The sequence below is a fragment of the Seriola dumerili genome, unplaced genomic scaffold, assembly GCF_002260705.1.
Source record: "Seriola dumerili isolate Sdu_G_001 unplaced genomic scaffold, Sdu_1.0 BDQW01000337.1, whole genome shotgun sequence".
In the NCBI taxonomy this organism is placed as follows: Eukaryota; Metazoa; Chordata; class Actinopteri; order Carangiformes; family Carangidae; genus Seriola; species Seriola dumerili.
Genome location: NW_019174592.1, coordinates 1,814,556 through 1,830,878, shown reverse-complemented (window position 1 = coordinate 1,830,878; position 16,323 = coordinate 1,814,556). Strand labels below are relative to the sequence as shown.

General features: G+C 40.8%; 2 protein-coding genes across 2 annotated transcripts; both read left to right on the top strand.

Annotated features, from left to right (window-relative positions):
- Positions 1 to 343: 343 nt before the first annotated feature.
- Positions 344 to 4,356, top strand: LOC111232805 (T-box transcription factor TBX1-like). Its single transcript, XM_022760458.1, has 9 exons — positions 344 to 431; positions 571 to 745; positions 866 to 967; positions 1,237 to 1,408; positions 1,569 to 1,724; positions 1,815 to 1,882; positions 2,364 to 2,473; positions 2,946 to 3,092; positions 4,211 to 4,356. The coding sequence occupies exons 1-9, from the start codon at positions 425 to 427 to the stop codon at positions 4,354 to 4,356; spliced, it is 1,083 nt and encodes a 360-aa protein (XP_022616179.1). The 5' UTR covers positions 344 to 424.
- On the top strand, positions 4,238 to 15,494 carry bace1 (beta-secretase 1). The gene is made up of 9 exons (XM_022760515.1): positions 4,238 to 5,104; positions 9,881 to 9,969; positions 10,200 to 10,416; positions 11,487 to 11,624; positions 11,732 to 11,866; positions 11,966 to 12,067; positions 12,229 to 12,378; positions 13,818 to 13,989; positions 14,229 to 15,494. The coding sequence occupies exons 1-9, from the start codon at positions 4,763 to 4,765 to the stop codon at positions 14,465 to 14,467; spliced, it is 1,584 nt and encodes a 527-aa protein (XP_022616236.1). The 5' UTR covers positions 4,238 to 4,762; the 3' UTR covers positions 14,468 to 15,494.
- The last annotated feature ends 829 nt before the right edge of the window (positions 15,495 to 16,323 follow it).

The window sequence follows — 16,323 nt, the reverse complement described above, 5'->3', positions numbered from 1 at the left end:
GTGTGTGTGTGTACGCACATAATTCTTGGGTTTGCATGCATGCATGCACGTGAAGCTGTGATTAGTGCATGTCAGTGGCACTATGTGTATTGTAATGGATGAGGCCGGCATGGAGGTCCCCAGTGAGAGTCTCATGGTGTATAAAACCAGCTTGTTCCTGGACACAGAAGCCACTCGTAACGCATAACTCTCCGATGTACATCTATCCTAGTAGCTAGCAGTGGACTGGGAAGAAGATTTTTGCCTTCCGTTTCATGTTGAATAGAAAAGCTGTGGGTTTGATTCTGAAATGGTCTTGATGTAGTGACAGGAGTTGCTACTTGTGGTCAGAACAGGAAGAACAGACTGGAGTTAACAGAAATATCAAAGGAAGAAACTGAACGACAAATTCATTTATAATATTTGTCTTGAAGAGCTTCAAAGTATGGATAGTAAGTGTTCTGTTCAAAACTGTTTGAGCTCTATGGAGACCACATCTCATAAATTCATGTGATGATGACAGGCAAAACATCAACAAATGTTTACCTCTCCTCTCCTCTCCTCTCCTCTCCTCTCCTCTCCTCTCCTCAGGCCCTCAGCTGCCTCAGAACTGTGGACTATCTCCGCCCTGCTGTGCAGATGGGGGGTCACTGTTGAGTGCCAAGGCCCCTCAAGTCAGTGGGGTCAGAGTTCAGCTGGAGATGCATACACTTTGGCAGCAATTCGACCAGCTGGGCACAGAGATGATTGTTACCAAAGCTGGAAGGTAACAATCATACTCACACTTATATTATTTATTAATTATCTTATCTTGCCCTTCTCCTTTTTTTCCCTGTCTTTTCTAGTATCACTTACCACATTATTTTCATGTGTTCATTTGCTGCAGAAGGATGTTTCCAACATTCCAGGTGCGGATATCCGGGATGGATCCTGCTGCTGAATATGTCTTGCTGATGGACTTCATCCCTATTGATGATAAAAGATACAGGTCAGACACACATACATAGTGGATGTGCAGTGTTTATTGTGTAATATAGAGATTGTTACTTTCTCCAATACACAGCACGTTTTTAGTGTATTTGTGGTCTGTTGTGGTATTTCTTACATTTTTTCAAGCCCATGATTGCCCACATATCACTTAGATCTGTGCTAATAGCCTCTCTGCAAGCTTCATCCTACCTTATTACTTCTATTTCAAAAATGTACGTGTAAACATATGTGTGTGTGTGTGTGTGTGTGTGTGTGTGTGTGTGTCAGATATGCGTTCCACAGCTCATCTTGGCTGGTGGCAGGACGAGCGGATGTTGCTGCCCCAAGCAGGATGCATTTCCACCCAGACTCACCCGCCCGTGGAGCCCAGTGGATGAAGCAGACTGTGTCCTTTGATACTCTCAAGCTCACCAACAACTTGCTGGATGACAATGGACATGTCAGTTAATGTCTTTAATACAACTCTTGCAGAACAAAGGGGCATATAACCTAAGATGTAAAGTACATTGTTTTGATTTTTGTTTCATAATGAAAGAACATATAGATATGTCCCTTTTTTTGACTTAGTTGTGTGTTTTCTCCTACTTCCTCCTTGACAGATGATATTAAACTCCATGCATCGCTACCAGCCGCGCTTCCATGTGGTGTATGTAGATCCAGCGCCTAACAGCCACTTAAACGCATACAGAAACTTCTGCTCTTTCTCCTTCCCAGAGACACGCTTCATGGCTGTCACCGCCTATCAGAACCACAGAGTAAGACCCAGGACCAGTAAGCCTAAAAATAAATATTACCAATGCCCATCAGACATCTCACAATTTATTTTACCCCCTTCTCTCTTTCAGATCACCCAATTAAAAATTGCTAGCAACCCATTTGCAAAAGGCTTCAGGACTACAGACCCCCAGGACTGGTGAGTGTCTATTAGTGATTCTGTCAGGTACGAATATAGTTTTCCTGATTAAGAAACACATCTTTCCCTTTATAGGCCAGTTGAAATCATAACTAGATCACAGTGTATCTTTATTACTGTTATCAGCTGGTAAAAAATGATAAGGCAGCAGTCTCAGTGATAGCTAATCTTTGACCTTTGTATGCTAAGGAGCTTCACACATGGCAAGCCATTTATAGTAAACTGTGAGGGATGTGAGTATAGTGAGTTATTGGGCTTTGCATAAGCCCACTTTACTTGTGGGGTCCAACAGTTTTGTGGGAATCAAAATGCTGGACTCCAGAAGTTTTGTTATAAAGTATTGTTAATGGCTGTTTGAAGGGTAAGACATGGTGTTAGGGTTTAGGTTAGGGTTGTTACCATTGGTCAATGATGGATGTGTGTGTGTATGTGTGTGCATGTGTGTGTGTGTTTGTGTGTGTTTGTGTGTGTGTACGTTTAGGGTGGGTAATTCCAGGCCCCTGGCAGTGTGGTGTCCACAAGAGGGCAGAACAGAGCCCCTCACCACCAAACCTGGAGAGCAGAGAAGCTGGGGCTCAAAGACTTCAGCCAGTGAGTCTCTCTAGTATACATAGTATACAGTATGTTTCGTTGCATCAACTCAACATAATTAATCATGGTCAGTAAACAGAGTTTTTTAATGTCACTTTCAATCATTTTCATTTACATCCACAATTTCCACACAGGGCTTGTTTAAGGTTGACATTTTAATTAGTTTTGGGATATAATTCTTCTATTGGTGAACAATTTTCCACATCTTATTGATCTATTTGCTGACCAGATGATTCATATACAAGAGGCAGCGTTAAAGAAAAGATTCTCAAACACGGGTCAATGCCCTTTATCCAGCGAAATACATTAGTTTGTTATCAAGCAGTGCTTTTGACAGTGTAGTGACTGGATGGATTAATGGGGAGAATCTGATTATCTGAGTTAGCAGTGGGCTAATTGTTCAATAGACAGAGGACACAAGAAATTTGAACTAAATGCTGATCAGTTATACCATTTTCTCCTACATTCTCAGGACAGGAGGACCCAGCCCCATTGCTGGTGGAGCAGTGTGGTGTGTTCCACCCCTGTAAAGACTCTGTCGGACTCACCGTGGAGAGGAGAGATGGGGACAGCTTATTAGCACCTGCTTCCTTCTTCCCTCTCGCCTCCTACTGGGACTGTGCGGGATCATCTCAAGACAGAGACAACCTGCCATAAGGAAAGAAAAGCAACAAGACTGAGCTTTGACTTAAATTTGACCTCATTTAATATCATGCAGCTTGTGTGTTAAACCTAACCCTAATTCATAAGAACCCTGTACAAGTGTTCCATCAGGACCAATTAGTCTAAATGTACTGCAGTGATGCGCTATAAATAATATCAGAACATACAATAAGAGCACCACAGAGTCACAGTAGTTAAGCACTGCACATTATAGAAACAATACAATAGTATAGAAAAAAATATAGCCATAGACAAGTTGCACTTTGTCCTTATTACATTTGTCCAACAGCAATGTATTTGTTTTTTGTCTGAAATAATAAAATGACATTCTGAAATTTTGGTCGCAGATATTTTTCCCTTAGATTTAGGCTATATTAACCGTTTAGAAACCCTCTGAATCATGGGGGAAACTTATTTACCAGGAATGTTTAGTATCCCATGATTATTTCCTGAAGAAGTGGCAAGAGAGCCAAGACATAACTCATATTGCCATAAAACTAAAAGACCAAACTCAAGTGTTTCCTTTAGAAAATAATTCTACATAATAATATGTGACATATAGGATGCAATTTGATTACAACAAAATCACAAACTAGTTTAAAAATTACTATTATTATCATGATTATGATTATTATCATTTAAAACAGGCCTATGGTATTGGTGTGCATTAATCCCAAAGCAGTGCCAATAAAACTTTTTAAAGGGGGTATTCCAGTTCGTTATAACATGAACTTTTACTACAAATCTGTCACTACTGGAGTCGTTTCATTAGACATCAATGTGGAATAAGTGGTCTGGTATACGCTACCTTGATATGAATGAGTTTTCATGTTAGTTTGGGATTTAAAAAATGAATGATTTTTCTATTTCCTAATCTAATGCAGTCTTTTGTAGTACATACCAATATGAGGTAAAGTATGGATTTCACGAAGGGATAATTGGCCTTCAAACGGTTCCCTCTAAATGGGTTGCTATGGTGTTTCAGTGAGGAGTTTAATACTGTTTTATTTTGAAAATGCTTACAGGAAGTCGTGTGGTTTTAACTTGACGGTGGTGATGCTTGCGCTCTCGCAGCTCTGAGGGATGCAGCGGGGTGGATGGAGGAGGAGGAGGAGGTGAAAGACTGGAAGGTTGAGAACAGAATGAACGGGTCGGGAAGGGGGAAGGATGCGGATTATGGTAGCCTGACTACCGACGATGGTTTCGGTCGTTTGACATAAGGATGTGTGGAGAAAACGACACAGGCCTGCGGTTTGATCATACACGGCGAACGCACGCAGGGACAGCCTGTAATTTACGCGTCGCCGCAAATTATCTGTGACACCGAGGGTTGCATGGCTTAGCTGTAAGGGGTGGTTTCCAGCGTAGCCTATGTTGAATTTACATGTTACTTTGTCGTGTTGTCTTCTCAACAAGTTAACGTCAAGACAACCGGAGTAAAAACACAGTGACCTCGTATCTCTTCATATTTGCGGTTCAACTGCTAACATGTTTTTAGCCGTCATTTTAGCATCATTGCCACCTGATCTCCCCTGCTCTGCCGCTGCAGGTTTGATGTCAAACTGAACGGAGCTCCGTGAGGTCAAAACCAAACATACCAAAAATACAACTTTACCGTGTTTCAACATGGAGGCGTCGACGTTACAGCCTCTCCGGCTGACAAGTCTCTTTATATGGACGACTTTGTGTTGGCTCGGCAGCGGTCAATCCGCGCCGGACGCCTCGGGCCTGCCTCTAGCCATCCGCGTGCCACTGCGGCAAGGCGCTCGCGCTGAACAGTCACCGTCGTTACCACCTGCAGCGGCCGAGGCTGCTGCCTCGCGGGGCAACACGGGGAGGTATCCGGCGCGCAGGCGGAGAGGAGCGGCACCGGGCGGGATCAGCTTCGTGGACATGATTGATAACCTGCGTGGGAAGTCCGGACAGGGATACTACGTGGAGATGGCCGTGGGCTCTCCTCCGCAGAAGGTAAAGGCTTTATCTACATGACGTGGTATGCTGTCAAAGCACCCCTGAATGAACAAGTGTAATCATTCTGTACAATAGACCTAACGTAACAAAGTCAAACGAATTAAAACCAGGTACAATAAAAAAAAAAATCAATCATCTTTTCTTTAAGGATGGCATGCAGTGGGGCTGGTCAGTAGCCTATTATTCTTTAATACACTGTACAGAGTCTTTCTCTCTTTGGAAATGCAAGTTCCTCTCCTCGTCCCTGTCTCTCTCTTCAATCCAGTGTTCTTTATTGATCATTAAAAAAACAATATTGCCAGAGCATTAATATTAAAGACATACAATTTTGCATTAATTGGACTACAACTTCAACATTGTAGCTGTGCATCTGTGTGTGTATCACATATTTTGCCCAGCTACACAACAGGTTATAACACTACAAAAGCAATAACAAGTAAATTCAACTCATCATCAAGTACCACAGATACAGTCTTAAGGGCCTATTGCAATGTTAATAATCCTAGTATAGAAGACACTATACAACTCGATGAGAAGTGATATCACTATAAACTTATAACACACTTTGCTAACATACAGCAGTATGCGTCCTACTTTAATGTGTCTAATATAAGATTTAAACAGGGAATTTCAAATTAAAGGTGGCAGAAAAGTACTTAAAATATACTGGCGGATTGTCCAATACTGTTGATGGTTGTGCAGTGACAGATGGCCTGTGTGTGTGTGTGTGTGTGTGTGTGTGTGTGTGTGTGTGTGTGTGTGTGTGAGTGAAAGTGAGAGAAAGGACTGAATGATACAGACAGATAATGGAACCATTAATTCTGTGGAGTGAGGAGTGCCAGCTGGGTGCAGCTGTGGTGTACAGGCTGGCACACAGAGGACGACGGATAGAGGGAGAGAGAAAGTGATGAGGTAGTAGAAGAGGAGAAGAAGGAGAGGACAAAGGTGACAGATGAAGTGAAACAGAGAAATGGATGAATGGCAGGAGAGAGGGATGGGAGAGGAACCAGGAGTGGATTAGAGCAAGGGAAGAAAGAGAAAGTATGAGAGAAGAAAGTGTGTGAGACGGGGAGTTTGAGAGAGGAAGAGAGAAACCAAGTGTGTTTGAGGGAGGATGTGGGAGTGAGATTAGGCTAGGGGCTTTTAGGAAACCAAAGGAAAGACTGTAGAGAGATGGTGAATGTGATGGAGGGCTCTGAGGTGCTAAGTGGAGGTGTCACTCTGCCGCTGAGAGACACTGATGCTTCCTATATCAAGGACAGAGATAGAAAGAGAGAGGGAGAGATCTGCCTGGTAGGGGCACCACAGTGATGATCAGTCAGTTGAGGCCAATCAGCAAAGACAGTCAACACATTGTTTTGGTGGCTAAAGTGAATGTCCGTCAACAAGTCGTCAGCCATCATTCCTGGAGGCCTGGGCATCGTTTCAAATTTAATGTTTCATTCAATTCTTGTGCCGATATGATACAAAAGTTTTGATGCTGATATTTGATGCTTTCTTTGAGAAATGTTTTCCCACAACACACAAAGCCAAAGTTCTCAAGTTCTCAAACGTTAAATGGTGCCAAAACACAAGCAGCTGTACAGGACCTCATCCTAAATAAAATGCAGTCTAAAATTGTCAAAAATTGTGATTTGAACAAAAGATCAAAGAGTATTTAACATCATCTTTTGATACTTGTGGAGCTCAGGGCCACGGACACATTTTGGTCAGTACCAAAACAATAGCCCTACTATGGCCAGGACAAGGATCCCAAACATAAACATTAAATGATGAGATATCCAAACATAAGGGCCTTTTTATTCCACTGGAAGTTGCTCCCCCAATGCACACCCCAAAAATGTTTACAACACTTTCTGCTTCCATTCCCCTATAATGCATGATCCTAACCTAGTGGACTGCTGGATACCTGAACATACTGCATGTCTGCCCTAATGTTTCAAATTGTGATACTAAGAGAGTCTTGTTTAAAACTGTGTGGTTCTCAGAAGTCTTTTTTTTTTAACGGATGTGTATGTCATAAGGACTTAATGGGCAAGAGTGTGTCACATGACCTTTAATCATGACCTTTGGAGCCTCTGACTCAAAGACAATCAAAAAGTTCAATTAAGTTTAAGAACCAGGTGACTACATCACATTATTTTAGTTCACTACCATGATGGAGCTTACATCAAAGTAAATCCAGGATTTTATTCACAATAGCAAAGTATTCCCAACCCAATAGAATTTAATGAATAACAAAAACGCCAGAGATTAAAACCTATGAAATCAAAACATCCATTCCGCCATTTCTGCAAAAAATTTCTGCAAAATTAAGTGAAAACAGTTCTCATGTCTTAGAGCGTATGTAAAGCTTTTGAAAACTTTCAAGTCTTAGGCATTTCTCCAAAACAAAATATTCATGACTATTAACCAACAATCAGAGTCTAAGTTCAGACAAAAAAAAATCATCCTATGGAAGAGTTCAACAGTCAAAAAGCTAATCTGCTTTATTGGGCCCATGTGGATGACATTTTCATTTATATATTGCTCAATCGTCATTCATGCATGGATGTACAGCATGTCACATCACCTTTTCCCACCTGAGCCCGGAGCTCTTCAAAACCATGAGAAAAATACAGTAATATCTTATGTGGAATAACCAAACTGTTCTGACTTTGAAAAAAATAAAAAATTGTGCGTTCACATAGAGCCCCAAGAGAGGGGTTTAATTTCAGGAGAAATTAGACTATAAAATTAGACCATATGAAAGAGTGTATAGATTTCTAATTTATCCTGGAATTTACAAGGATGTCTTGGAAGCCACACCCTTTTACCTTGTAATACCAAGCGCACTGATCTTCAGGGACTTCAGGGAAACATGACCTCATGTACATCAGGCTCCAGGCTTGTGTATATTCACCAAGCACAAAAGTCCTGCTCTGGGATCAGTGACAATCTCATTCGATAAATTTACTAGCCAGGATAATCATATCCCTAACAACAAACTAATAGGCTGTTTGCAGGCCCTTAATAAGTCTCAAGATATCTTGAATCAAATTACCTAAATGTGTTTAAGCCTTTAAAAGCCTCTGCATTCAGTTAAATAAAGCTTTACATAAATAAATAAATGTATCAATCTTCTTCATAAAATAGATTGAGAGTTGCATTAGGTGAAAGTACTGTGTGGTTCAGTGTCTCAGCAAGAGCCAAATGACGGGGTCTCAAGAACTTTAATGAATTTAATAAGTGATACAAGGCCTTGCATTTTATTGGAGATGCATGGTAGATGCAAAATTGTGGAAATGGCCTCAAGTCATTTACAGTAACTTTCACTTGTGTTGCGTTCTGTTCTGGTAACCACTAGATGATTTCTCCTTCATAGTGGAGGGGGAAGGGCAAATATAATGGCTGGAGCAGAAAGGCACTCTGCCAGGGAGGACAGGAAGACAGACAGAGAGGGGAGGGAAAGACATGAGGTTTCATTGTGTCAGGATGCAGCCTTATGTGTTTGTGTGGGTGTGTGCGTGTGTGTGTGTGTGTGCGTGTGTGTGTATGTGTGTGTGTGTGTGTGTGTGTGCGTGTGTGTGTGTGTGTGTGTGTGTGGTCATGTGCATTACTTTGTCCAGGGCCAGGTGACTCAGTATGTGTCTGAAAAAACAAAACATATTTGTCATGTGCAGTCAGCAAAATTCTGCCTAAGAGAGGAAATCACAGTGTGTCCAGCATTATCTCTGACAGCAGTGGCATTTGTAGGGACTGTATCTACAGGCATGTGTGAGGTAAACGTGATGTGGACAGGAGTCAGTATTTATTATTCTGGGATTTCAGGCCCAGCCCCTGAGACAGTAGCACTTTAGTGGATATTTAAAGAGCCAATCCATTATTGAACAGCTTGCTGTGGCTCTATGGCTGCCTGTCTCTTCATCTGTTTGGGTGTTTCTGCCAGTCTGTCTGATCTGTCTATCTAGTGTCTGTCTATTATCTCTGCCAATGTGTTGGTCATCCTTTGAACTGTGATCAGGAATCTTTAACTATAAACTATAACCACAGCCTTAGGATACTGCTACCCAGAACCATAGGAAGAGTTTTGCTAACATGTTAATGCATAGTGTGCATTAAAACAGCAGTAGAACAAGAAATAGAAATTGTAAATGTTACATGAGACATAAGACATAAAGATAGATATATATCTATAAAGTATGAAGTGTAAGTATTGTGTATTTCTGTCTTTGTTGCTGTCTGTCATTGTGCTCCATTCACACATTCACTGACTGTTTTTGACTGAATGTGCAAAATTTGATAGTCACATAGAGATGCAGACAGAAGAGGAGGAGATGGGAGAGAGGGAGAGTGGACTGGGCAACCCGAGAAGAGTGGAGGGTTAGAGAAGAGACAGAGGGGGGACACTGAAGGACATTTAGGGCAACAGGAAACAGCACAGGACACTACAAGGAAGGAGAAATAGATGTAGAGAAGGACTGAGAGATGAGAAACAAACTACTTGCTGTAACTGAGACTGCATTCAAAAAAATATCCTGTAAGTATAAAAAAAGTAAAACTATCAATTTAGACATCTGTGCCCCCACAGAAATTTGTTTTACAAATGGACATGTTAGTCTCCAAGGTAGCAGAATTACAGATTTAACTTGCCTTTCAGTGAACATAATCAATTTCACAATGGAATCCAAGCGTCAGTTTTACAAACCTATTGATTTCTGCAAAAAGCACGCAGACACATATTTGATAAATTGAACTCTGTCTCTCTCTCTTGTTCTCGCTCTGTCTCATTAGTTGAACATCCTGGTGGATACAGGAAGCAGTAACTTTGCTGTCGGAGCGGCTGCTCATCCCTTTCTACGCAGATACTACCATCGTTCACTGTGAGTAGAGATGCATGCAAAAATATACAGCCACATTTGGTTCTAAAAAAATAAAAGGATTCATGTTTCACTTTGACTTTTCTTTAAAAAAAACTGAAATAATTCTTTTTTTTTTCTTTTTTTTCTTTTTCTTTTTTTTTATTACTTTAATACCACAACTACGAATCTGAATATTCTTCTTTCTCCACCTCTGTTTTCTCCCTCTCTGTTGTCTCACCATCCATTCACAGCTCCAGCTCGTACCGTGACCTCGGTAGGAGCGTTTACGTTCCTTACACCCAGGGTCGCTGGGAAGGGGAGCTGGGCACCGACCTGGTCTCTGTTCCACACGGCCCCAACGCCACGCTGCGTGCCAACATCGCTGCAATCACCCAGTCAGATCGCTTCTTCATCAATGGATCCAACTGGGAGGGAATCCTGGGACTGGCCTACGCTGATATAGCCCGGGTGAGAGCAGAGCATCACGTGGTGCTTTTAAAATCTGAAAAGATCTGCTAATAAATTATCATTTCTATCATCGTTGTTATTGCACTTTTACACACTCTCACTTCAGTTGGAAAATCATGAGATGTCAGAACCCAGAGATCATGCTCTTCTCTGTTGTAATCTCAAGTATAAACTGATAGAATAGGGTGTGTTTTTACTTTACATTTCACCTTGTTTTACAACTTTAGTCTTACACTGAATATACTTGAAGTACTTACAGTAACGTGTTGTGAAATAAAATTTGACAGCATATGACGAACAACCTGGGGGTGAGAGGAGAGGAGACAGAGAGCTTCATATCAACACTTTACATCAGTGTTTAACTGTTGTCCAAAAGAGCAAGAGCAGTTCATTAAACTGTCAACTGCTGATGGAAAATGGAATTGTGGGGATTAGTGTTAATCCTCATCCCCAAGAATGGCAGTTAGAATATTTTAGCGTGCTTTCCAAGATGATGTTTATTACTTCTGTTAATGATCAAGAAACCAAAGTAGGGTAGATGTCCAGTGTAGTCTTGTGAGCACTGACCTCGCTATTAAAAGGCTAGTGAGAGTCTTTTACTCCCAGATAAACTTTTTCCCCTTTTCCTCGCTTTCTGAATTCCTAATCTGGTGTAAGAGGATGATACTGTGACGACACTGGATCTGGGGATGGATGTAGGGATATAGTTCTTGAGTAATTCAAGTTCAACCTGACATCTGGAGGGTTTGATAAGAAACGTTAACACTTTATTTTTGTAACTAAAATCTTTTAATTATTGTTGAAATTACGAGTTATTTACTACAGTATTTACTTTGAGGAAAGTAATAAGTAGTTAAAGTACATTATAAATAGTATAAGTAAAAAGTAATATTTAAACTGATGGGTGAAATAATAAGCATATTTTAGAAGAGGATGAGGTTTTTTTAATCTTTTAGAAATTTAAAGCTGATGGCTAAAAACAGCAGATGGGTTTAGCAATTCAGAAGTAAAGCAATCCTACCTTTCCTTCTCTCTCTCCTCTCTCTCCCTCTCTCTCTCTCTCTCTCCAGCCTGACGAGACATACGAGCCTTTCTTCGACTCTCTGGTTCGTCAGACTCCTGTCCCCAACCTCTTCTCTCTCCAGCTGTGTGGAGCCGGCTTCACCCAGAACTACTCCCTGGGCAGCGCTACTGTTGGCGGCAGCATGGTGAGCCACACACACACACACACACACACACACACACACACACACACACAGCATCCAGTATCATATTTGAAGCCAGTGTTGGATTCTATTTTTCCCTGTGCTCTCAGATCATTGGAGGAGTGGACATGTCACTGTACGTAGGAGAGCTTTGGTACACTCCCATCCGCAGGGAATGGTACTATGAAGTCATTATTGTGCGTATTGAGGTTAATGGACAGGACCTCAACATGGACTGTAAGGAGGTGAGATCTGACAGACAAGAATAATTTTATGGTCAGTCACTGATCCAACAGGTTATTCGAGAGAGTTGTAATGTGTGGCTGTTTCTCTGTCTTTTACAGTACAACTATGATAAGAGTATTGTGGACAGTGGCACCACCAACCTTCGGCTGCCTAGGAAAGTCTTCCAGGCTGCAGTCAAGGCCATTGAGGCAGCCTCTTCGGTCAGTCCCTACTACACCATAAATACCTTTTTTCTCTCTGTCAGCATAAAGTTATTAATCAATTTTGGAATCAGTGAATTGATTCAGAATTAAAAGATCCAGCCTCCCCTCGTGACCCTGGGAAAGGAAAGAATCATTGTCCTCCTGACCCTGTCTTTCAGACTGAACAGTTTCCCTCTGGGTTCTGGCTTGGGGAGCAACTGGTATGTTGGCAGGCCGGCACCACACCCTGGCACATCTTCCCAGTCATCTCCCTCTACCTGATGAGTGAAAACCGCAACCAGTCCTTCAGAATCTCCATCCTACCGCAGGTAATAACCACTATGTCATACTGGTCGCATGAAACAGGAGTTCACAAATTTTTTCATGCCTGCGTTTGACTTTGTGATAGTGTTTGTCATATGGGACCATATGAAGTAATGTCCCTTAAGCTGGTAACACCGTTAAACACTGTTAGGAGACACAAGGTACATCAAGTACTTCATTTGTAAGTCTGAAGTCTTGGGTGATTTCATTGACGACTTGTAATGCAGATTTTTTATTTCTGTGTGCACTCCTACACATAGTTGTCCTATCCTTCAGACACACTCTTTTATATAGTCCTCAATAGAAGAAAGGCTGGCTTGGTACCATGATGAAAAAGAAATCACCACATTTCAAAGAGAATTACCTTTGGATATATTCTCTAAACTTTCATGAAGCTCTGAAAAGTCATGAAACATTTTCTTATTCAAAGCCACTAACAAAAGTCTTGGTGGTGGTGTAATGAATGAGATTTGACAGTGAGATGTAGAAGCGCGGCTCAGTTCCATAAACCTGTGGAAGGCTTATGACCTTGATGCTGATGGCTCGAGAAAAGTTTTTGTTTTCTGTGTGTTCTTGTCTCATATACCAGTCTCTGTAGCAGGTACACACTGACAGTAAACCAGGACATTTACAATGTACACAGAATTCACGCACTGTATTCATAGGACTTGAAGACATACAGAGAAATGCAATGATGTACTAGAGCTACTGGATTTATGAGTTTGAGTTGATATGTTTGTCAGTGTTGATTTCATGTTTATTTTAACGTGAAAACATTGACAAGGATCCCCTTAAATTCGGTGAGAAAGAAAACAAAAAAGTGCTGAGGACATTTTACAGTTGAAAAATAAACTCATCAGCGCTCTCTGGTGGACAAATTATGCAATGGTGACACAATTTATAAATGATCTCTGAGCAAATTTTGGGTAATACTGGACTGTTTTGACTGATATATATTACTGATACAGATATGTCCATGATGAGCTCAAATCAGCTCATAATCAACACACAAATGAGCCCACAGAAAGACAATGTCCAAATGAGGAAGTTAACTGTCCCTTGTGGCCAAGCAAGTGTTTCACAAGGTGTCTTTTGCATAAATGCTGCCTGTGATTCATCAGGGGAAAGTCCAGAATGAACAGAGGGGATACAGTGATTTAGCTTCATATATACACACATAGCAAAATCATCAAAACAGAAAATCCCCGGTAAAACCCAGAATATTTTCTTCTATGAGTGTATGAATTCTACATAAGAACATGTAAAATATGTTAAGGAAACAGGAAAAATTTGTATAACTTAATGTGTACCTTTCGTGTGTCTTATGCTAAATCCACATAAAATTTGATAATCATAATATAGCAGTGGCTAAGGACTCAGAATGAAAGCTGGTATTCTCGGTACTACATTAGGGTGATCTTTCTCTCTTTCTGTTTCTGTGTAGCAATATCTGCGGCCAGTAGAGGATGTGGCTTCAGCCCAGGAGGACTGCTATAAGTTTGCTGTATCCCAGTCTAGCACCGGCACAGTGATGGGGGCCGTCATCATGGAAGGCTTCTACGTGGTCTTTGACCGTGAGAAGAAACGAATCGGCTTTGCTGTTAGCACCTGCCATGGTGAGGAGGACGAGAAGGGGGGATGAGGAGGAGAGGGGATGGGGGAGATAGAGTGAATAAAGTTTATAGTGTAATAAAAGGAATATGAATACTAACATAAAAAGGCAAGAAAATATGAAGTAGATAATGCAGGACAAGTGTTGAGGGTATCTAATTTACAACTTATGTACAGTAATAGTATCTGTTTTCCTGAGGTGTGTGTTTCTAAATTACCTATAATCCCAATCCCACTTTCCTAGTGCATGATGAGTTTCGCACAGCCTCTGTAGAGGGCCCATTCCACGGCGTTGACCTGGAGGACTGCGGCTACAACATCCCCCAGACGGACGAGTCCACCCTTATGACCATCGCCTACATCATGGCGGGAATCTGCGCTCTCTTCATGCTGCCGCTGTGTCTCATGGTGTGCCAGTGGCGCTTCGCCCGCTGCCTCCATCCACACGGGGACTTCGCTGACGACATATCGCTCCTAAAGTGAAGAGGGGAAAACAAGGGTCATAGAGACCCACAGTTGAAACACAGGACAGATATGGACTGTGGTAAACGGGGTGTACTGTATTACGTTACAAAATGTTGGTGCTGTTGAAGGAGAGCTTTGAAATGGTTTTTCAGGAATACAATATATACAGTATAGAAAATGCTGACTTCCGGCATGTGAGGATAACTAGAGCCATTGCTAACCTGAAGGACAAACAAGGATGTCATCAGCGTCAACTTCGTCGGTTTACGCTACCTATGCAGATCAGCATGGTTAGAGGAACAGAAGTTGGAAAATAAAGTCAAATATGAAACACAAAATCATGTCTTTACTATAAATAGTGTATAAATAGACAACAGAGAAGGACTGGATTTGGAATTTTGAAAGATTTGTCTCTTAATATTACCGACAGACTCCAGAGTGATTTGGGATTTGAGGAAAATTTCAAGAGCAAACACTAAATTAGGATGTGAGGACAAGATGTGAAACCATCATGTTGTCGGATGTGTTTTGCTATGGTATGATTTGAACATATGAGCGTGTGGTTACATGCGTGCGTTTATAGACCTATTGTTTGTGGCTTGTGAGTGAATGAAACAAGTTGATATGTGTGAGCATGCCTGTATGTGTGCACAGCTGTACTGTAAGTGAAGAGTATACCGAAAGACTTAATGAAAATGATACTTATGAAGATGAAACATGATAGTAGCATCTACAAAATTACACTGTTTGGCAAATGCCAGCAAAAAAAAAAATCTGCAATGCAAATCAAGCAAAAAGAGGCTAATTTGATGAAATATCAGATTGTAACAGCATTTACAGTAAAAAGTCAGTTTTGCTTAGTGTGAGACTGAGACTTCTGAACACAGTCAATATCAGATGTCACTTTTTCTTCTTATATTGATAACATAAATCCATTGTACAGGAAATGTGTGCAATCCAGATCTTTTTGCAAAGGCACACAACACATACGCACACACGCACACACACATGCACACACACACACACACACACACACACACACACACACACAAATAATACACATTGCTTATCCTACTGCTGCACCATCTGAAGATTTGCACATGTGACAGCACATTACATGTTAACAAACCAAGACTTAATAGGGCTTCTTTCACAGACACAGAAACAGCCTAACTTACCACATATTTCAATGGGGACCATATAAGCTTGGACAAGGAAACCAGCCCAAAGTATGTTATACACTAAAGAACACTATGTATGTCAACAAGGGACAGTTTGTATCGTCTCTCAGCAAGCTGTAAATAGATAAACTCAGAACTGTATATTTATCTGTCAGGCGCTGGCAGCACTGTTGAACCAATAAAGTACTTATTGTAACTGTAAAATGTGATTTTCATTTCTTGGCACAAAACATTACCCACTAATATTAAATCACACACTTGTATATTTAAATTTGCACATAAAATATACAAGGATACAGTGTCTTCTCTCACAAATTTCATGTAATACTGAGAAATTATTCTGGTACTCAAACTAAACTCAAACTTTTTTTTAAGTTTGCTTCTTATCATGTTTCTGCTTTTGAGTTATTCTAAAACTAATCTTGCCAAAGGTTGTTTTATCTCCTCCTACTACTACTACTACTGTTGTTTACTTTTTTTTCCTTCTTTATATTGGCAAACCTATTTGGTGGGCTGGTCAACTTTAGTAACTTTCTTTTGTTAAGAGGCCAATATTGACAATTTAAATGTTCATATGCCTTCATATGTGTATATGCATAACTTTGCCAACTACTTTAAATCCCTGAAATGTTTGAAAAAAATGCACAAAATAGGATCAAAATTTTTTTTTTTTTGATTTCGTTTTGTTTTATG

Bases quoted from the DNA above. Each gene is read 5' to 3' on its own strand.
- LOC111232805 (XM_022760458.1), top strand. The intron at 1,725-1,814 runs GTAAGACCCAGG...TCTCTCTTTCAG, and splicing joins CCGCCTATCAGAACCACAGA to ATCACCCAATTAAAAATTGC. The intron at 3,093-4,210 runs GTGCGGGATCAT...GCGCTCTCGCAG, and splicing joins TCTCGCCTCCTACTGGGACT to CTCTGAGGGATGCAGCGGGG.
- bace1 (XM_022760515.1), top strand. From the start codon at position 4,763: ATGGAGGCGTCGACGTTACAGCCTCTCCGGCTGACAAGTCTCTTTATA. The intron at 9,970-10,199 runs GTGAGTAGAGAT...ATCCATTCACAG, and splicing joins AGATACTACCATCGTTCACT to CTCCAGCTCGTACCGTGACC. The intron at 12,068-12,228 runs GTCAGTCCCTAC...CCTGTCTTTCAG, and splicing joins CCATTGAGGCAGCCTCTTCG to ACTGAACAGTTTCCCTCTGG.